This window comes from Dendronephthya gigantea, unplaced genomic scaffold, assembly GCF_004324835.1.
Source record: "Dendronephthya gigantea isolate DGI-Jeju-01 unplaced genomic scaffold, DenGig_1.0 000006F, whole genome shotgun sequence".
Taxonomy (NCBI): domain Eukaryota; kingdom Metazoa; phylum Cnidaria; class Anthozoa; order Malacalcyonacea; family Nephtheidae; genus Dendronephthya; species Dendronephthya gigantea.
In genome coordinates this window covers 2828205-2850326 of record NW_021163016.1, presented here as the reverse complement: position 1 = coordinate 2850326, position 22122 = coordinate 2828205, and the positions used below count along the sequence as shown (strand labels likewise).

The 22122-nt window shown below is 39.3% G+C and overlaps 2 protein-coding genes across 2 annotated transcripts; both read right to left on the bottom strand.

Annotated features, from left to right (window-relative positions):
- Positions 1–849: 849 nt before the first annotated feature.
- Positions 850–5051, bottom strand: LOC114516716 (type I iodothyronine deiodinase-like). The gene is made up of 2 exons (XM_028536266.1): positions 3607–5051; positions 850–1713 (listed from the first exon to the last, which is right to left on the bottom strand). The coding sequence occupies exons 1-2, from the start codon at positions 4081–4083 to the stop codon at positions 1447–1449; spliced, it is 744 nt and encodes a 247-aa protein (XP_028392067.1). The 5' UTR covers positions 4084–5051; the 3' UTR covers positions 850–1446.
- A 14254-nt stretch (positions 5052–19305) lies between these two features.
- Positions 19306–22121, bottom strand: LOC114516609 (type I iodothyronine deiodinase-like). The gene is given in 3 exon segments (XM_028536136.1): positions 19306–19640; positions 20484–20670; positions 21782–22121. Coding segments are annotated over 3 exon segments (834 nt in total). The 5' UTR covers positions 22096–22121; the 3' UTR covers positions 19306–19307.
- Position 22122: the final 1 nt, after the last annotated feature.

The following is a 22122-nucleotide window of genomic DNA, read 5'->3' as shown; positions in this document are numbered from 1 at the left end:
CAGTAAAAATAGCTTAAGCATACTACGGAGGTGTTTGTTTCCCACGCATCTTCAATGCAACGGTTTCACAATATATGCATGCATCGAGTAGCTCCTATATCATTCGACTAACAGATCTGTCATATATTCATGCATGCACCGCATTTCAACACCTCGTCGAATTGGTATAGAAAGAAACTTCAACGAACTTTATTTAAACTGCAGATACAGGCTCTATCTGTTCTAGATCAGTAAGAGATGACCCTTATTAGACCTCTAGAAAGAACCGTTTAAAAATGATAAAGCTATCTATATCCAGTATAAATTTAGCTTATAATTTATGTTTCCTCCTGTAGTAACACTGGATCAATAAAAGGTAACCTTACTGGACCTCTATACGAGGGAACCGAAACTAGACTATCTTTATCATTCTAAACTGTTCCTTTAATAGGGGTTCAGTTATAGTATCATTTCTCGCTAATCCGTGATAGAAAATTCAAAACTGATATCCTAAACCAAACTAACTTTACACATGTCGGTAACCAGAGAAATTGTAATTGAATCCCATGCACTACAACGGCATTATTGATTTATATCAAGTCTTTGTGTACATTCATTTCTTATCTTGTCGTTCAAGCTATGGTAAACAATTCAAGATTTATTGTCCTTGGCGACACACTCGACTTTGAATGAGACAAAACATAGAAATATTATCAAGATAAGCAATAATAATGGTCACCAGAATCTGTTGTGTTTGCCACAAACTATAGGCTTGTTTTAATTTTCGTTTTAGCTAAACATATGTTTAATATTTCATTTTTACACTACTATCCATATGCTATGCTGTTTATTCTCGTTAAAAAAAATTTTACAAGCGACAGCCTTAGTTACAAATGCGATTAAGTGATGTTTTTATACAAATAATATTACATGCAGAATTGTTGTTCCCATTTACATAATACACAATACTGTCTGTACAGTTATAAAGCTATCCTATCAAATATATGTGAAGTAATATATACGATATAGTATTATACATTTTGTAAGAAACGTTAAGATACAATGTTTCTTTATCTAGACGAACTACACGGTAGCAATAAAACCAATATATATAACATATAAACATAATATTAGTGAGTTTACTTGTACGAGCAAGTAGTTATCTTACAGACTTATATACGTATATTCATGCTCTTGGTTTGAATTAACTCCATATTCATGCGATTTCACACAAGTGATTCTGAAAGCGATATGAGAAAGTCACTATAATGCAAACAATCCGTTCTTGCTCTGTGCCATTATATTGTGTTTTTTTTCTTTTTTTTTGGGTTGACCCTGTGATCGGCTATATATCCCCTTCGGCAAAAAGTATCAAGTACGAGTTTCAACTCCCATCAATTCTGGCCTTTCGAACAGTGCTTTAGTGGAAGAGTAATATACATGTGTGTCCACAATGCCGTTCAGGATTCATACAACATTGTTATTGCGGTACTTTTGCAAGCATTCTCTCGTTTCATCGAAGTCAAACCAAGTCGGTCCTGGGCCATTTTGATAAACCAATGTATCTTCTTCGATGACAAGGATTCTGTTTGGGCATCCGCTGTATGATTTGCTCGCCTCGTCTGTCATCGTGTCCACACAGAAACGAATTCCTGACGGGAGAAGGGAGCGAAGTGTTTGCGAGGCCTCCACACGATCTTCGATAGACTTGTGTCTTCTGATGTTGTAGTTGTTCTAAAAAATAAGTGAATTTAGAGATAGTTTAGGCTCCTACCGATGGTAACAGTGAAACACTTCTGGACAACATAAGACGATCTATAACTGGGCCTTTTGGAGTAGTAAACTGATAAAGCTATGCATTATAAAAACAGTTAGCTTGGTCATGGGTATGCTATAAATGTACTGTCAGTAGTAAAACTGACTGGTTCAGTGTTAAAATTACTAGGAAGCTTTGCTTAATTACGAGGAACTGTTTTTTTTCTTAGAGATCCTGTAAGGATTATCTTTATTGATCCAGTGTTTAATACTATACTGGAGGGAATCGAAACTAGACTAATTAACATACAGGATAGCTCTATCAGTTCAATATCAGCTCTATCAGTTTCAAGTTAATTTCAATGTAGAACACTTTGAAACGCCTTTCGCTCCAAGCAGTACTTCGTAACGTATGAAAAAAATTGTTTTGAACAAAAAAATCGGTTACCATGCGTTAGGAATTCGACAGTATGGGTTTGCAATCATCACGTGAAGTGTGTGGTCAACTTTTATTTGATTTTATTAAAATACATTGCAGAGAATGTTTATAAAATTACACTGCCAATTAACACTGTTCTAATGAGAAATAATTAGCAAATTGCTAATTTCCTTGATTATAGAAGGAATATTAATTACGTCAGGTTAAACCAATTTCAGTGAACGTCGCGAAGAGCTCTTGTGGGTATTAAGTGCGCGCCATGTATAAGCTTTCTATACAGTAATCTTATTTCAATATACGTGAGATTTTGCAGGCAAGTGCTCTCAAAAACGCCCTCAACGTAATCCAGGGTGCCGTGAGTAAGAAAATAATAATGCTGCCAAAACTTGTACTTTCATCTTCCTAAATTTTTCTCAAAGAAATCTACTATTTGCTAAAATTAGGCGATTAAGTCAAGCGGCTGGCCACTTAAACTTAACAATATTAGACCACTTTACAATTTATGTTATATCTTTCAATGGAATGAGTGGGGTTTGAAACTGAGATGCGTCTGGCAATACTGCATTACGAATGTCTGTTTCCCGGAGTAAACAAACCCAGAACCTAACCAAAGCAGTGATTTATGCTTGAAAGACGATCCACGTTTCTGTTTAAGCTAAACAACTGTATCGCTTCTTGGCTCTTTTCTCAAATGAAACGAGGTCCAGTGAGGATAATCTCCTATAAGTATATTTAAACAACCTTGCTCTACTGGTCTAATGCCATTTCTTGATTTGAATGTAACAGTTCTATGCAATTCTCAACTGTTCGTCCTGAAGATCTGGTAACATTACCTTCTATTATTGATCAGTCACCTCTTAAGTGCTAGCAGAGAGGACGTGATGAGGCAAAGAGCTAAGCCGAACCTAATTAAAACTGGAGCTACAATTTATATCCAACAAGATTCCTCACTCAAGGTTTAAAACGAGAATGAAAAGTTTAGAAAAACCCGCCTATGATTCTCTGGAAGCTACCTATACTGTATTAGAAAAAACACTAACTGCATGGTTGCCATATAAAAGTCATTGAACTCGTTAACTTAACAAGCTAATATTGTGATATAGCTGCTGATCTAGTCAGTCCTAACATGTAAATCCTAAGTGATTCGACTTCGGTAAACTTTTCCGTTCGAGTTTTGATCAATAAAAGGTCTTTTACGAAGCTGTGTGGATGTCGCAAGGCAAAACTTAATTTACCAAAGGTAGAGGCAACCTTTATTGTTATTTTAATTCAACAAATAGGCGAAGACATAATAAAATGGGAAAAAAATTTAATTCAAACAATGATTGATCGACTTTCGTACAGCGAACGCCCAAGTTTATTATATATCGTAGGGTATATAACTACGGTGACTGGAAGAAGGAATTTACTTTGTCAAAATACATATTTCTTACCTTCATCCGCCATCCATCGTCCGGATGAGCCTCCTGGACATAAATCACGACAAAATCAGCGATGTCTGAAAAGTCTCTGTGGACTTCCAACATCTGGTCCAGTTTAGTAATAATCACTGGACACGTACAACTACCAAATATCACTACTAGAGGTCGCGAGTTTTTGACAAGGTCCAACAGATGTACACTCGTTTGCCCTTTCTCGCCCGTCACCAAGGGCGGGTTTGGCGCTACGCAGCCAACTTTTGAGGTCTTGCTCAACTCGTATTTGCCGTATTTCCACAGAGTTTGAATAAGACTCCAGGAAAACAGAGTATGCCAGTAATTGTCGACTGGCATTACGATTGAAGCCTTTCTATTCATACGCTTTATTATCATTCGCTTCGCGCACGGAATGTGTTTCACGATGTTGCCAACGACGTAAAGCAGAAACAACTCGATGAAAAGGCCAACAAGGGAAAGCGTTTTGCAGGCCATTCTTTAACTGTTCAAATACTCGAGACTTGCTGCGTTTAAGATCTCAGTTGATTGCCCTTAACAAGATAATAATTTCGGTTTTGATTTTGACTATAATTCTGACGCTGAGCCTCCGGTATTTGCGACCAAATTTCTTAAGGCTAAATCGTTGTGAAATATGGACTCGTTGTGGTGGTATGATCCCTGTCTCACCGACCTACAGACCTTCGGCGCAGTTCTCTAAGGATAGCGCGCTCTCTGAGGATGCACGTTGACGATTTGGAAAGCGATTACAAGAATGTCAACAAGATTTAATAAGCTCGCTGTAAAGCCTTTGACAATCGTTTGTGATGCTCTGAGATCAACAACAACCGCTTTGAGAAACCGTTTTCCTGAAAATGTCTTGTACAGAAACTGGTCCTTCAATTACTCGGTTATTGGAGTAACGTCAATTTTTTCGTTGAGTTATGCTCCTTATATACTGACGTATACGACTCGACGAAGTTTGTCAAATGACTTTGTTTACCTCGGACTTCCAACCGCTCGGGATTTCCAACTTTCAACTTCGCTAGGATATACACGCTACCTTTTCGAAGAATGCTCGGCTCGTCCGTTCACACTGAACTGATTGGTTGTCGTGATGTACCACCGCTCTATATATACGGCGCTCAGGCCCACATTAAGTCCGCCTCCGCGCGCGTCTTTGCATGATATTACAAAGTTTATTCTCAATCGTTTCACCAACTGTTTACTTACCCGGGAAGCATAAAGCTCTGTGTGACCCAGGGTCACTTTGACGAAATTCCTGATCACGCTATCTTCCGTAAGAGATATTTAGCGGCTGGGTCGATCGGCGAACGCTGTGCTCCTGTGTACAACGTTAAGCCTCGCGCTTTGCTACATTCGTCTCGAGGTTGCGCTCCTAATATGGATAAAAAGGTATTCATGCGATATCGTGACTGCTTTAAGGAAGTGCGAACACACTCGAGTTAATCTTCATATCTCATCACGCAAACCTATCAGCATATGCAGTTGATCGGTACCAATAAGTCATTGATATGTCTTTATTGATCTATCGTGTACGCAACATTTCATATTTTAAGGTTAGAAGAAGCATTTTGCACGTTAACTACACAGAGCTGTTATTTCGACATCGTAAACCACACGCTCCTCCTATGTGTCTTGTTGTCACATACGATATTTGCGGGTACAAATCAGTTTGGTTCTTTTGTTCGTTTGTTTGCATCAAGGGTTCGTGCGTTACCACGCACCATGCTGTAAGTTCCTCATAATAAGTCTGCTATACGTTTTATCATTGGTTGGACTTGCAAATTTGCTATAGGTTTCTATATATATTCGTGCAGCTCTAGAACACTTTTGACTGCATGGGATTAATGGGAATAACCGTTCAATTACAGGGTCAATAACGGGGGTAGGTTTACTATATTCACTGTGATCTGGAAGCCTGTAGTGCATGAAATGAATATATATAAGTCCTTTAACCTCACTCATCACCTGAATTCACAGCACTATGTTTTAGATATTAAGAAATATTTTCAAGGAGATAAATTTAGCATGCATCCTAGACTGAAGATCAGAAGTAGACTTGAAAAAACGCATAATATCGCACCTGAAGGTTATGTAGAACACGTCATGTATAATTTGATAATGGCGCCGTCGAACCTCGGCTTATATGCATGGGGAGAATTTGTGTGAGTCTTCTCTGACCTATATATGTTCATGGTAATCCTGTGGGCACATTCGTTCATGGTTGCCGTTATATTATAGGTAAAACATTATTGTTGATTATTCCTGCATTACGTGAGGTATAGTTTGTATTTGATCAAACCGGTTATCTTGTTTGTTTTTTAATAACCAACGCAATTCCTTAATTTTGGGCTGTATTCTTATATGCCTCCACATAATGAGACAACACTCGACCAATATCATTTGCAGTTTTCCGCTTGGAGGTGCATAAACGTCGATAACTCTCACTTGCTTATTCCCCACAGAAAGAGCACTTGCCTCGCGACGGCAACATTTCATGCACCGAGCCAGCGAACTAACTATTTGTATACACAGACAACCAGCATACGTCTTAACAATGCTCGCCCAAAACCCAGCGGTTACTTACTCGATGCCGGTCGAGAATCACAGCATTTTCCAAGCGGGATATCGATGTGGGAAATGTCATGAACAAGATTTTGTTCGGCGCGTTAGCAGGGCAACTGCGCAAGAAAAACAAGCGCTGTTGATTGTCTTTGTTCTCGTGTGTGCTCGTCAAATGCAAAACACTCGCACCACGAGAACACTTGCGCGTCCAGTGATATCAATGAGACGGCAGGATGAAAGATACAGGATTCAATCGAAAATCGCACTCTTTTTTTTAGTAATTGTTCACTCTGCATTTAAAATGTACGCTTCTATATTTCGTAATAACTCCACGTCACTTCTTTTCTCATGCAAAAATTAGTTTCGGACGAAAATTAATGCACTTATTTCTTTGTAAGCTGATGTTTACAGATGCCGTTTGTATTGAGAAAACCCGACAAAACATGATGAGAACCGGCTGTAAAACTATTTGAATATTTCGTGTTTTTCTTTACATCGAAGTCAAAACCGGCTTAGCACAATATTTGATATCATCGTCTGTCAACTAATGCATGTTGAGATATCAAGATTGCACGATAATCGATATTGCTTTGATGCTTCTCTGGCAAAGAAAATGTTTGCTCTTTTGAATTTTAGTGAAAGGCTTCTAAGCGTGTTGAAGAATATTTCGTGTTTCTATAGTATAGTGCTCGTCTTTTTAAGGAAGCGACAAACGGTGTATGTACCTGACTATACTTCCTTTTGTCCATCCTTTGGCAACAGTTTATTCATTCAATCTACATACTCATTACGTCCTAATTGACAAGCAGTATTTCACGTTTGTTCAAAGGCAAAGATAATTTATATACTGAATGTTTTGTAAAACTATATGGACTACTAGGATATACGCAGACGCTTTAAAAACTAAACAAAACTATGGTCATCCTATGACACAGCAGAAATATCCTAAAAAGCATCTTGCAATATACTCATTGCCATTTGATCACGGAGTTTCTCCCACAAATCGTGTTCCCTGTCCAAATTCATTTCCTTAAACCCCCATATTTTGTTTTTTAAGTACGCCCCTCCATTCGGTGCTTGATAAAAACTTTTATCTTAGAAAATAACCTGGAAATCGGCTAACAAATGCCTTTGGAATGCATGAATGCAAATCCTTTGTTTCCTTAAATCCTTGGTTAGTGCATGTGACCTTCGAAGGTAATTCTCGCCATAACTGCCATAAGTAGAAACGGAATTCTGAAAGAAGCTATCGATCTAAGCCCGTATGAGTGACAAATGGTCTTTCACAGTTGCCATGACATCTCCGTTTGTGTGTCCTTGGCAGTGCATGAGAAAGTGTGTATGTACGTCCATGTTTGTGTCTATGCCAATGACTTTCGCCCTACAAATTCACTCTCGCTCTTATTCAATCCTTTTTCGAAATATTCAAGTTCTCTTATAGCTCCCTGGCAATATATATAGTAATATGGCTGTTTGTTGAGACCCTTGTTTACATTTAGAGTGAAAGGCTGTTTTCGATCCCAACGTGTTCACAAATCAATTTGATTCAAATAGTTTAAATCATCCTTTTGGATCGCTGGTTTCAGTGGAATCACCACAACAGTTTACGAAGTGAACAGGCTAATTCGTCAATGACGTTAATCGTCTCCATAGGGAGTTAGCCAACTTGTTCTTTGTGACTATTTAATTTGACTTAATCTCACCGTTACAGGACGTGTTTTTGCCTTCGTATAATGACCATCGAGCCAACATTTCCTGCAGGGAACCTATCGTTAGCGAAATGCGGATTGAGAGATGTGTTTATGTAAGCCCGCGCGCGAAAATGAAAGAGAAAAATTGGCCTGTATGTTCATTGTCTTGGCTCCTACGCTAAAAACCAGAACCCATAAACCGAATGGCTATGAAGTAATTGAGATCTGTTCAATGAGTAATTTGACTGTGAGAAATATTTTAGAATATAGGCCTAACTCACAGACCCTATATATATGAAATCATTCCACCTAATAGAATGAAATAAACAGGCAATTTTATAGAAAGTTTTATACAACTTATGCAAGCAATAAACACTCATGAATTATTCTGTATCTAAATTTGAATCGTCGCTATATTTCTCGGGTTTTTATCCATGATGGATTCTCACATCGAAAGTTGTTTTTGCGATTCGAGTCGCGGCGTTGTCATCTCCGTAGGGGAACGGGCCTACAACATCGCGTGTGAAAATAAACATTTTAAAACTCGATAAACAAGATGGCAGTGGAAAACGTTAGCAAACATTCACGCTGTGCTCGGAATACAACTGACTGACTCCACGCAGGCTTACAACTGGGAAAAATCTAACGAACAGAACATTTGAAAAAGGACAGATCCACAAACGTAGACTGGAAATTGTGATCAGATCTCATAGAGATCGATCTTGGAAAACACATTGGTTGATTGATTATTGATTGGTGACATCCATGCATGCGATCGTCTTTCATTCAACTTGATTTTGTTTCACCATGATCTCTCATGCTAAATCTAGTCCGATTTTATCGTCTACGTTATGATCTCATCCATCAGAACCTTGGCTAAACGGAAATTCAGATTTTCGCCGGTAATACTGATACGTTCACCTCAAAAGGAAAAACTGAAAACTCATTCGCATTAAACGCTAACCTGCATGTGTTCACAGCCACAGTGGCATCGTTCAAACCTTCATAGCAACCGGTGTCTCCTTTGACTCGCATAAATGATATTTCGTAGATTTTTGGTAGCAGGGAGTGAACTTCATGCAGTTACCATAGTTGTCACAACGTCGTTCTTGTCTTGAAATAAAAATAATAGACTGAGTCTTCATCATACTGCATATAATTGACAAGATATTAAAAAAGATGAACGCTAGATGCCGATTTAATTACATTTTTACGAGAATTACAACGTTAAATCACTATTTCATGGAAAACATTTCAATAAATCCTAAATTGGTCTAATTTTCATATCAAATGACCCAATATGGATGCGAGCTTATTCCGTAATATCTCGCCAGGAGTAATCGAGAAGGACACGAAGGTCTTTGCGTTGACAACATTGTGTAGACTAGCAACAGCTGTAGCACCATACAGTGAAACAACCTTCATAAATGCATGTCAGAGAAACGCTTATGAAAGCAAGGGATATTCTCTGGAAATATGTACAATGCATGTTATATAGCGTTTGCGCAATTCATGTGACCGCGCGTTCATGAATGCAGTGTTTTTTCGAGCCTTTTATAATGCCTCTCGATTTAGCATTCTTGTATGTGCAGGGTCAGCCACAATATTTCTCAGAAGCCGCCTATACTTGTGTCCCATTGACTCGCGTGCTTTCAATCTTTCTCCTTAGCACAGTCGCCATACGAACCACGGGATTTTTTGCTCGGGGCTAGCACGTGACGCTAACGCGGAAAGATTCATTCAACGCCTTTAGGAAAGTCGTGGGCTCTCCTGAACAGTTTCGATTCCTATACCACGCACGCATCGTCTCAAGTGAATTTGCCGGATCATTTCGCAAATCAAACCTTTCCCACAATCGTAGTCACGCACGCAAAGCATCAGCACAGCTCTAAGCCGTAGAAGCGGATCCGATGCAATATATTCGCTTAATTCCAACCTTCTCAAGCTAGAGAACGCGCGCAGCCAGGCGTTTCGTGCAAAGTCAAAAACTAATAATGGTCTTATTAACTTTCTGATGAAGAAAATGCCCGATTACTGCCTCTAAGTACACTTTTAACCCAATTTTTATCCTATAACACGCTGTTCAGATTTGGATCACCTTAGATATACATGCAAGATAGTGGGCATCCTTTTATTCATCCTTTAATTCATTGCTTATTACTTAATCGGTTTCTGCACACGAGACCAGACGTGCCCACCTTAGCCTTCAGCATTAACAACTGCGCCCTTTTTTTCCAAAACGTCTAGAAAAACTAAGCCTAAACTCCAGTATAAAGCTAACTTTATAGTTATACTGGACACCTTTGTTCTTCCAGTAAGGATCATCTCTTATTGACCCAGCGTTACTGTACAGGAAGAAATCTAAACTAAACTAACTTTATTTATACTGGATAGCTCTATCAGTTCTAAACTGTTCTTCCTAGAGGTCCAACAAAGATCATTTCTTATTGATCCAGTGTTACTACAGGAGGAAACCTGAACTAAACTAAATACATAACCCTACTGGATATTTCAATCAGCCCGAAACTGTTAGACTACTGCTCGAATATACACATATCGTATTCCTACACGATCGAACAGCACTCATGTTTGAAAATTTTCTGTGTCTGCGAACTCAGTTCGAATTGGAAGCATTCATGATCCTCACACCTAACCCTGTATCTCTGTGTGACTACCGGTGACCGGCTGGTGTTGAGGCAAGCACTGTATAACCTACTCTATCGTCTCTATGTGCCACGACACCGGACGCTTTCGCTGCGAAACTCATGCAAAGTTCACCGCAAATCGTTCGTGTATAATTGATCGTCCCTCACGACGTCTCAACATCGATCAATTTGTTTTCCTTAGCATGACAGTTTCGCATTATTGTCTAGTGTTTGCCTCATTGTCCTCGCTGAGCAGTTGAATGGTAAACAATGCCACTCTCATCAGCACGGTGTCTGTGAACTTGGCGAGTAGTTACTAGCCTAGCGTGACGTATTCACCTCAGTGGAACATCTGAGTCACGACATCACGCGATGTGTAAAAGACCTGCTTTCTCCATCTCCCGTCCGTTTTTTGACATCAAAACCGCCAGCTCTTCACTAGACAAGTTACATACCAAACAACATGGACGTTTCGTTGAGGTTTTAGCTCAAAATTTCATGTCGTCTAAAAATAGTGGAATCCCTACAGTAGAGTCAGCAATCCTCGCTACAGACCGCCGACTGTCGCCAATTTAAACCATTTAAGGACATATTCTGTGTCGCCATTACAACAAATATATATATTTATATACTTGAAGTCTTGGGACGCCAGAATTTTCGACTAATTTTAGGTCAAACACTGACTATATATAGTACAGTTAATCAAAGCATGCGCTTTTAAGGAGTGGTAAGTTGCAACATGGCGTTTGAATGCATTGAAAAGCGAGTTTTAACTGTCCTGTAATGCGTATTAAAGAAGGTTTGAAGGTGTAAAAGTAAGAATCTGGTTTTACTACGTCGATCCATACTGCCAAAAACCTTTCTGGACGACAAGGATTGAACTTGAAATAACTTTATCATTGTTTTTAGCGCTCGTTAGCAAAGATTCATGTTTTGGTGATCTTCAGAGAGACCTTATCATAAACCCGAAGCACATGTCATCGCGTGCTTCTAATTTTAGATCCTATATTCGATTACAGCATGTTCTTCTGAAAAAAATTTTTTTGATATTTCGAGATCCACTGATTAGAGTGTTGACACCAGCTACACACAGGATTATATTAGGAATTTAATTGAAGACTGAGAGATTAACAACAGGAGGTGAAGTACCTGCCTCGTACCTTCGACTGAGCCGTGTGGTATGTGTATATTAGCTATATTATCGTAGGATTTTAGAAGACTGTTATGCATGCAAAGAATGATTTCAGCTTAAAAACTATTTGCCGGTAGCAAATAGATTTACTTGATAGACAGTGTTTATCGCATATATACCGAATTGTAACGAATTCACCCTCATCATTTAAGATTTACAAGCATTTAATTCATGCATTGGTCTTAATGATTCCCCTTTTTGCCGGCCTTCCACAAGCCAACGAGAAATGTACTGTAAATATAAGTTCGGTATATATATATATATACTTCTAACAGTGCTTTTGCGCCGAAGCTGAACATTTCGAGTGCTGCTTATAGTCGAAGTGCATAATAAGATAACAGATCGACATCTGCAAAATCGTCATTTCCTTTTCCAATTTGCGTCTAATTCAATAATCGGTAACGTCGAGAGCGTGCTATGAATACACGCAGCTTTCATCTTATTTCCGCTTTTAACATTTCGTGACGAGAAGTGCTTTTTAATTGATTGCCCTCCCATTTTCTTAATCCACCTCTTGACCTCCTTGAACCGCGAAAAACACGAAACACGCGAGGTGTAATCAACGCAAAATATGCTAAACAACAACAATTCCTCGCATAGTTGAATCCGGTCCAGTATTCCACGCGACGTGCCTCGTATGTGTGTGTTTTTGTGGGCAATGCCAGTGCGGAATTGCTGAGCTTTTGACTGTCGTGTCCAAGTAATTTTTCTTGTATAATTACTTAATAAGCAACTCTTGAGTGCAAAGGCTGTCTATACTTACGCCTTGAAGATATTCCCACTTCAATTTTGAACTATATTGTTTTTTAAGTTCATCTTAAGTGGATATTCAGCTTCGTGCGATGAAAGCTCAAAGCACATGGCTCGAGTACTTGGATTACGCGTGGTTGTGTATTTTGGTTTTAGATCTAATCTTTTGTAAACACATATTTAAATTCATGCAATCCAAATGTATGTGGTTTTCAGTTCTGTTTGACGTTGATATAAACGTTCACACTTAATGGTGAAGCCTTGTGAAATGGTATAATCCTACCGTAGTAAGAATAGCCTATAGCGGTCCTAGCTGACTGCATGCAATTTTTATCGAAAGAATATATTACAACAAACCATTATAGTACAAACGCGTGTACTTGTATATTGAGGAGATTTCGAATCTCTTCAAGGGTGGTGTCGTGAATGTTAGTAGCGTCTTAGTTGTTATTAGCAAGGGAACAAGTTAATCGTTAACAAGTTAATTCGTGAGCGAACAAAAAACTGACACTTGATTGACATATTAGATAGAGCAAGAGAGAGAGCGTGCGAGCAAGTGAGATTAGAATTAAAATAAAAATATCTTAAACAAAAGCGTGAAAATACTTCTTCAAACCAAGTGTGGGAAACAACAAAATTCTCCACAAAGTGGCACCTTCGACGGCGATTATTATCTATTTGTGACTTGGAATTTATCGAGAATTAATCGGGGTTTGAGGATGTATTTTGACTAAAAAATCGAGCGTGACATGGCGGTGACGAGACAACAAAGTCAACGAATTGATCTTGAAGCACAAGAGCAGTCGGGTTTATCTAATGAAACGGAGACGAAAGTAGGAATCTTCCAGTCAGTATTGCGAAAATTATCATATTTTAACCGAGCAACAACCGAGATTTTGAGAGGGAATTCGATAGAAGCGATTAAACGACAACAAACAACACTAAAAACCAAAGTAGACGAAGCTTATGATTTGATTGTATTAATACAAGGCTTGAAGGTTGATGCGGGCCAAGAAGATGAAGTTATTGACGAGTGGACAAACGAAAACAAAGGCAAGTTACGCGTATTTGAGGAGGTTATAGAAGAGTTAAATAATAAGCTTTTAGACGACGAAGGAAAACGAAAGGAAATTGAGCGTCGGGAGAAAATTCGACAAGAAGCAGAAGCACGAGCTCAAATTAGAGATGAGGAAAGAGAGATAGAATTGGCAAAGCGTGAAAGAGAAGAAGAGTTTGCGTTATCTCTTGAGGAAAAGAAGCTAGAATTAGCTGCTGCGAAGCGGGTTAAAACGAAGTTGCCTGAGCTGCAAATCTCGAAATTTCAAGGAACTCATTTAGATTGGGTTCGGTTTTGGGGTCTATTTGAGACCCAAATTGATAAAGCTCCCATGAAAGACGAAAGCAAAGTTTGCATATTTAAAAGAACATCTTGTACCTAAAGTTCGAATTACAATTGATCAATTACCACTGAATAGCGAAGGGTATGCAAAAGCGAAAAGGATGTTGGAGCAAAGATATGGTGACGCAAGCGAGGTAGTCAATGCACATATTCAAGAAATTCTGTCTTTACCTACTATTACTGGCGTATCAAAACAAAAGATACACAACTTTTATGACAGTCTTTTGGGGCATGTTCAAGCTCTTGAAGCATTCGGAAAATTGGGGGATGTTGCAGGAAATGTAAGGATGACGTTGGATAAATTAGAAGGCATTCGAGCTGATTTAACGAGAACCTCATCAGATTGGAAAAGGTGGACTTTCCCGGAGTTAGTTGAGGCATTACGACAGTGGATTGAGCGAAACCCATTACAACAAAGTGATAAAAAAGATGGATTTTCATGGAAAGATGGTAAGCGAGATAAGTTATTGTTAACAAAGGAACAATCTAAACATTGCGTATATTGTGAAAGCAAAGATCACAGATCTGTGGAATGTGATAAAGTGGTGAATGTCAGTGACCGGAAGAAAATTCTCAGCGACAAGCACCGGTGTTTCAACTGCACTGGCGAAAAGCATAGAGCAAGTGATTGCAGAAGTAGGAGCCAATGTTACAACTGCAAGAGAAGGCATCACACTTCTATTTGTGATAAACTAAACGCAAATCAAAAACTGCTGTGTCAACCTAGTGGGAAGGATGTAGTTTATCCAGTTGTGGTGGTAGAGATGGGAGGACTAAAGTGTCGAGCACTTTTAGACACTGGGTCTGGGAGTTCATTTGCATCAAGCACGTTGTTAAACGCAATTGGAAAAAAGCCAATAAGACAAGAATTTAAATCAATAGAGATGATGCTTCAAACAACAACAAGGAAGATTGATGTTTATGAGGTGGAGATTGCAGCTGTTGATGGCAATTTCAAGATGTCATGTGAACTGAATCGAATCGACAAGGATGTGCTAATGAAAGTGCCAAATCCGAGGTATAAAGAACTTATTGAAACCCATGAACACCTTAAAGGAGTACATATGAATGATATTGATGAGAAAGCACTTTTACCTGTGCATCTAATCCTAGGTGCCAGTGATATGTCTAGAATCAAGACAACTGTACCTGCTAAGGTTGGGAACGATGGGATGCCAATCGCTGAGAAAACTGCTTTGGGATGGATTATCATGTCACCGGGGCGAGAGAAGAACCATTCCTACTTGATGTTTACCAAGAGCTCCCAAGAAGACTACATGCATCTTTGTAGTCTGGACGTGCTTGGATTAGAAGACCATGTTGAAGGAGATCAAGGGAGCGTGTATCGAGAATTTAAAGAACAGCTTACTCAGCAAGAGGACGGTCGATATGAGACATCGTTACCATGGAAGGCTCACCATCCGGAGCTGCCGACCAATTACCTTGTAGCCAAGAGGAGATTTCAGTCATTATTCAACCGACTTGACAAACAGCCTGAACTGCTGAAGACTTATCATGATATAGTGGAAAATCAACTCAAAGATGGAGTGGTCGAGATTGCGCCTGAGAAACCTGAAGGGAGCCGAGAGCATTACATTCCCCACAAACCGGTAGTACGAGAAGTCCGAGTCAGAAAGTCGAATGATGAGAGAAGTAATGAAAGTTACCATTCAGAAAGAGGCCGATTTCATCGATTGTTTACTAGAGAAATTCGGTCTGACTAAAACTGTTCGAATTTTAGCTTGGGTCACGAGATTTATTGACAACTTCGTGTGTGGCAAGAAAGTCAACGGACCATTAGTGACCGAAGAAACACAGAAGCAGATGAAGTTCTTGATTAAACGCGCACAATCCGAGAGCGAAGCACTTGAGATCTTCAAAGTGGATTCTACCAGATTAAATCTTCAAAAGAATGGCGAGGGAATATACGTGTGCCAAGGACGAATCCAAGGTGAATATCCAGTGTATCTGCCAGCAAAACATGTATTATCTGAATTGGTCGTAAAGCAAGCTCATATGAAGACCCTGCATGGGGAGTTGCCCTGATCATGAGCAAAGTCCGTGAAGAATTCTGGATTCCTAAATTACGAACTTTGGCGAAGAAAGTTCTCAGTTGTTGTTATGGTTGCAAGCGGTTCCATATAGTGCATGAACCAACTCCACCTCAAGGTAATTTACCAAAAGAAAGAACCGAAGGGATGACGCCATTTGAAATCGTTGGTGTAGATTATGCTGGCCCTATTTACTATCGAAACAAGAACAATGAACAGAAATCGTATATCCTTATCTACACCTGTTCCTTAACAAGAGGGCTCCACTTGGAACTTTTACCTGATTTGAGTTGTGAGGAATTCCTGGCAAGTTTCAAGAGGTTTGTAGCGGTTCGCGGTAGACCAAAGAAGATGATTTCAGATAATGGTAAGACCTTTCATGCTGCGGCGAAGTGGATTAAGAAAGCAACCCGAGATGAAAGGTTTCACGCATTTCTGCACGACTATCAAATTCGATGGCAGTTTAATCTGAGTAAAGCAAGTTGGTGGGGAGGTATGTTTGAGAGGATGGTCGCGTTGGTAAAGAATTCGTTGTACAAAGTTGTTGGTTCTGCAAAACTCACCTACAAGGAGTTGCAGGATGTGTTGCTAGATATCCAGATAGCACTCAATAATCGACCATTAACGTATTGCGAAGATGACGTGCAATTACCTGTTCTCACGCCTAACCTGATGATATTGGGTAAAGCCAATTATTTATTGGAACTTCCGAGTGCTGAAATTGAAGATGGTGATATGCGAAAAAGAGCAAAATTTGAAGAAATGTAAAGAGGCGTTATGGCGGAGATGGCGAAATGAATACATGAGAGCGCTTCGAGAAAGACACGACTTACGACATAACTGGAAAAGCGGAAATTTACGAGAAGGTGATGTGGTACTTATCAAAGGAGAAGGAAAGAATCGAGGAACGTGGAAGATCGGAATCGTGGAAAGATTAATACCGGGGAGAGATGGAATTGTCAGGGCGGTGAGACTTCGTGCCGGCAAAAGTTATCTAGAAAGACCTATTCAGTTTCTTTATCCAATGGAGTTACACAGTGATGAAAGGGGCTCGGAACAAAAACCACTGAATCCCGAAGTTGAAGAGTTTAAGCCAAAGCGGAAAGCGGCGGTTGAGGCAACAGTGAATATTCGGCGAATGCAAGAGCTTGAAAATGAAAGTGACTAACATTTATGCATGAGTTATACAAACGACTGGAAGTGACTGGGACAATCTAATAACAGTCAGTAAAACAGTTTATATTCATATTTTTATATTTAGGATGTTTAAAAATAGGGGGAGTGTGTCGTGAATGTTAGTAGCGTCTTAGTTGTTATTAGCAAGGGAACAAGTTAATCGTTAACAAGTTAATTCGTGAGCGAACAAAAAACTGACACTTGATTGACATATTAGATAGAGCAAGAGAGAGAGCGTGCGAGCAAGTGAGATTAGAATTAAAATAAAAATATCTTAAACAAAAGCGTGAAAATACTTCTTCAAACCAAGTGTGGGAAACAACAAAATTCTCCACAGTGGAAACGTTGAAATCAGCTATAGCACTGACAAATCGCGTGCATCGTGTCGAGTGCCTTCACTGAGCTCTTGAAAATCGCCCAAAGAAATACGTCTAGTCCACTTGAGATAGTGAAATATTCAAAAAAGACGATGCATAATTATAACTGCATATGTCTCTGGTGGCCGAAAAATCGTAGCTATTGCATCGTATTTAGCACGAGCGAAATGAATTGATGGTTAAACAATTCAGGGATACAACGTTGCTTAGAGTTTGGTGAAAAGGTGAATCAAACCGCCTGAATTCAAAAATACAGCAGCCCGAATGAACTGACACGTCAGCTCTTGTCAATAAACGCTTTTCAGACCGCATAAACTTATGTAACCTTTTTTTTTGCCTGCGGAAGTTATTGACCCAGAGTGCATGCGTGTAGAGTCTATATTGATTTCATGACCACCTCTCGAAATTTCTTTTGATCTTTCAGCGTTGTAAATATGGCATTGTGACTTCAAATACGCGATATTTCGAAAGCCCCATCACTACATGCGTGTTAACCAAATGACCTTTGTATGTAATTCTCTTTTAAATCCGCATTTTTTACTTTCAAATCTCGGCAAATTCCTCCTTGAAGCGAAGTGTTCTTAAAACCGACATTAAGAGATCACGAACTGTAGCTAGCGTGCGATATAATGGCAACATATGTTTTCAAAGACATTCAACTGCATTTCCCCGATTCCTCTCAGCTGCTAATAAGTTTTGAAGCAGAAGTGTGGATCAAAAACTCAATTTCACGACATCATATAACAATTTTTCATTTGTCACACACATCGTATAATTATATGTTATATTAAAGCTAGTTTAATCTCACTTTAACACGACTCTTTTTGAGCAAATTTCCGCTCCTCATTAAAAAGGGTTTAAAAATAGTACGGCACACAACTCAACGATTGATACCCGCTGGGAAAGGACCATTATATAATTACATTATATCAGGCATTATACATTTTCCAAGCGCGCGCAAGGAAATCTCCACAAATACAGGTTAATCCATTTTATTTTTGAAAATTGTCGGCCGTTTATACGTTTGATATTCACACAGGAAGGAATTATAAGTTTGATAAGATTTTAAACTTTAGCTCTGCATGGGGCGTGCTTTATTTAAGAAGTGGAAGCCTGGTTTAGTTTATTTACCAAACTTTGTCGCGCGAATTGAAGTCGAGAATTGCAAGTACTCTTGTATTCAAAGTGTCATTTTCGACGAAAATTTTACAGTGTTTCTTAACAAAGCAACAACGAACCAGCTGAAAACAACAATTTTAACACTCTAGTGTTTTAAAATATGTATTTATTTTGACATCTACAGCATAATATATTTTACAGAATGACTTCGTCTGTTCCTTCAAGGGGCAAAAGCACTGTTATATATATTGGCATCAACCGGTCATCAGGATTTCAAGATCATAATTCAGGATGATTTACTTGAAATCCGTCATAAATATATCCAGCCATAGCTTCGCTTAAATATTTACAGATATTATTAACATATAGCTATATGAATATTTTAGTACATAAGCAAACATGCAATACATATTTCATATGATATCAAAGTATCAATTCATGAGATATCTATTGCCAGTGCAATGTCAATGAATATTTTATTTAAGTATATACATAATTGTCGCGTGTTTGGGGAAACGCGTCCAGTAATTGTGACTTAGATAAGCCGAATTTTAACCAAATTTTAGCATATACATTTTTAAACCTCTATATTACACGAATCTACCATGTATTTCGTATTCTACTATGTTATTGCGGGCGTTTTAAAAACAATGAAATTATCTATACTGTTTACATGCATGAGCCTATAGTTCAACCCTAAAGTTTGTTGTTTTCGTCCTTGTGTGTTGTGAATCTAATCTCCTCTTGTGGGTAAAGTGGTTTGATTTTTCTGTGAATGTTTGAACATTTTAATCGCTGAATGCTTCGCATCTCTTTCGAACCTGGCCAGCCGTTGTCGCAGGCTTTCTAAGCAATAGTGCGTTGGTCCAACGCCTCCGAGGAAGGATATTTTTCCTTCGTGAAGAATGAAAAGTCTTTCGGGCAGAGCGGCGTATTTTTCATTGGCATTGTTGTCCATTGAGTCCACAAGTAATCTCACATCAGCCAAATCTTGGTCTTTTTTGAGTATCTCAGCTGCAGAAAGACGTTCTTCTATTGTACGATGTTGGTTGATGTTGATATTTTTCTGTGAAGAAATCGTGATATTCCGTCTTAGAAAGCGTAAACAAGAGTGGAGATCAGACTGTTTACCTCTCTACCTCATACACTTCTTCCTCCACATCTACCTTGCGCTTCTTCCTCCACCTTTTCCTCACACATATCCCCCATTTCTACCTTACACCTTACACTCCTTCCTCCACCTCTACCTTACACTTTCCCTACCCACCTACCTTACACTACATGCTCCACCTCTACCTCACACTCCTTCCTCTACCTTACACTCCCCCCCACCTACCTCACACTCCCCCCCACCTACCTCACACTCCTTCCTCTACCTCACACTCCCCCCCACTTACCTCACACTCCTTCCTCTACCTCACACTCCCCCCACCTACCTCACACTCCTTCCTCTACCTCACACTCCCCCCACCTACCTCACACTCCTTCCTCTACCTCACACTTCCCCCCCCCCACCTACCTCACACTCCTTCCTCCACCTGAACCTCAAAAGTTCCTGCATTTCTACCCCACACTCCTCTACCTAATACATTCCTCCTCTGTACTTCTCCCCACCTATACACTTCCCAGCATCCACGGCCTCTCTCTCACCACCTCCTTCGACCTCACCAACCACTCCCCATCAACCCTACTCCATATTCATTGCCAAGACCTGACCTCAAATTGGGCAAATTTGAATCAAAACGGAAGGAATCATTCATCAACTTTGCTTTGTTCATCGCACAATAAACTTCATCCAGTCGAAACAAGCAAACATCACGCAATATCAAAATTATCCAGATTAATCACTATCAAATAATGAAATATTATTTGTTACGCCGTATCTAAACATAAGACTACGATTCATTACCTCAAATGCCCACTCATCTGCGGCATGGGCTTCTTCGATATAGATGATGGCGAAATCCGCAACGCTTGAGAACCTTTGGGCAAGTTTCAAAAACGCTTGCAATTCCGCCTTGAACGGTGGTCAGCTGGAACTTCCGAAATTCAAAACGAAAGGCCGGTCATGTTGAACCAGTTCACGAAGGTTTACTCTAAGAGAAATTATGAAGAAAACCTTGGTTAGTTTGACTGAAGATCTCAAGTGTATTTTAGTTCACAAGATGACGGAATGACCGTAATATCGTTCAATGAAACAGCCACCATATCGCAGTATTATCATCTAGGTTGAATTGTTTCGCCGCGGACTAGCGCTGGTGTCTTGTGAGGATAGATTTCGGCATTATTTGCAGGCATATTGGGTGTGTAGTTTTCAAGGTTGTGTCAGTCGCATGTTATTTCAAACCTGCGTAGCACAAAGATGTTATCAAAAACTTGTTAAACAGTTAGCTTTTGAGCTAGTTATCTACCTGAAGGCGGTTGCTCAAAGCCCATTTGGATCGATTCATTGAATGATCAGGCAAAATCATTTCAGCCGGTGCATGGCGACTATATAATTATGCTTGCAAATACAGAGTTCAGCGCATGATAAATAAATAGGATCCAGTCATTCGCAAAATGCGAGGAATGTAATGAAATCTTGGCTTAAAATCGTTCGGACAATCTACATAAGATCTTGGTATACCAACATCGCACGATTTCACATGAATTTGTACTGAATGTGGATTGAAATTAAGATCAGATTTAGAAAGAGCAGATTTTATTCACCGCTTTGGAGAACTCGTGCATGCAGTTAAAAAAACATCACGGAAGAACTAATATATCGTAACTTATATGATACTTAAAGAAAATCATTACCGCTAAATACTGGATTTTGTGCACAAGCCGTGTTGAAATGAAAAATACTTGTAAATATTGAATTATACGTTCTAACGTTACTCATTGTAGCGACTGTAGAAAACCTAGCTGTTTGGCACAGGAATGATCAAACATTTCTATCAACTAAATTTCCCTGAAACTACCTCTAGCTTTCGTCATTCTTTTATTGAATATTACAAAGGTACCTCACATACGCAAAAACTCCAACTTTAATCATTACACTTTCATAGGGAAATCATGCCTAGGTAGCTACTTCAGACCTTTCTGCAGTCGGGTAGGAATACATGCAGGATACATGTAGTTTAACGAAGATTTCTTTTTTGACATCAGGTCGTTATGTGTTTAATTTTCTGCTGATTCTGTCCGTAGTAAAAATTTACCACTGACCTTTGAAGATTTTTCGTATCTATGAGACGCGCATCAGGGAACGATTCACCTTCTCTGAGGTTCGCCCTGATGTTGAGGTAACACATTCTCCACAGTACTTTGGTCATTTCCACTCCATAAAGCGTTCTGTAGAACATATCGTAAGGCAAGAACACCCTCGTTGATGTCACGAAAAACCAAGATAAAAAGTTTCGCGTGTATGGCAATTGTTTCACAAGGTTACTGATGATGAAGAAAAGCCCCAGCGCTGTGAAACTGGTTCCAAGAAGGAACCATTCAACGCAAGCGCTGGCAAACGCACGAAATGGCGACATCTCTGCTGCAACGCTGCCTGCAGAGAT

What these genes read in the sequence shown, in the direction of transcription:
- LOC114516716 (XM_028536266.1), bottom strand. Translation starts at nt 4,083, where the DNA reads ATGGCCTGCAAAACGCTTTCCCTTGTTGGCCTTTTCATCGAGTTGTTT. An exon ending in ACGATGGATGGCGGATGAAG is followed by an intron (nt 1,714 to 3,606) that starts GTAAGAAATATG and finishes CTTATTTTTTAG; the next exon opens with AACAACTACAACATCAGAAG.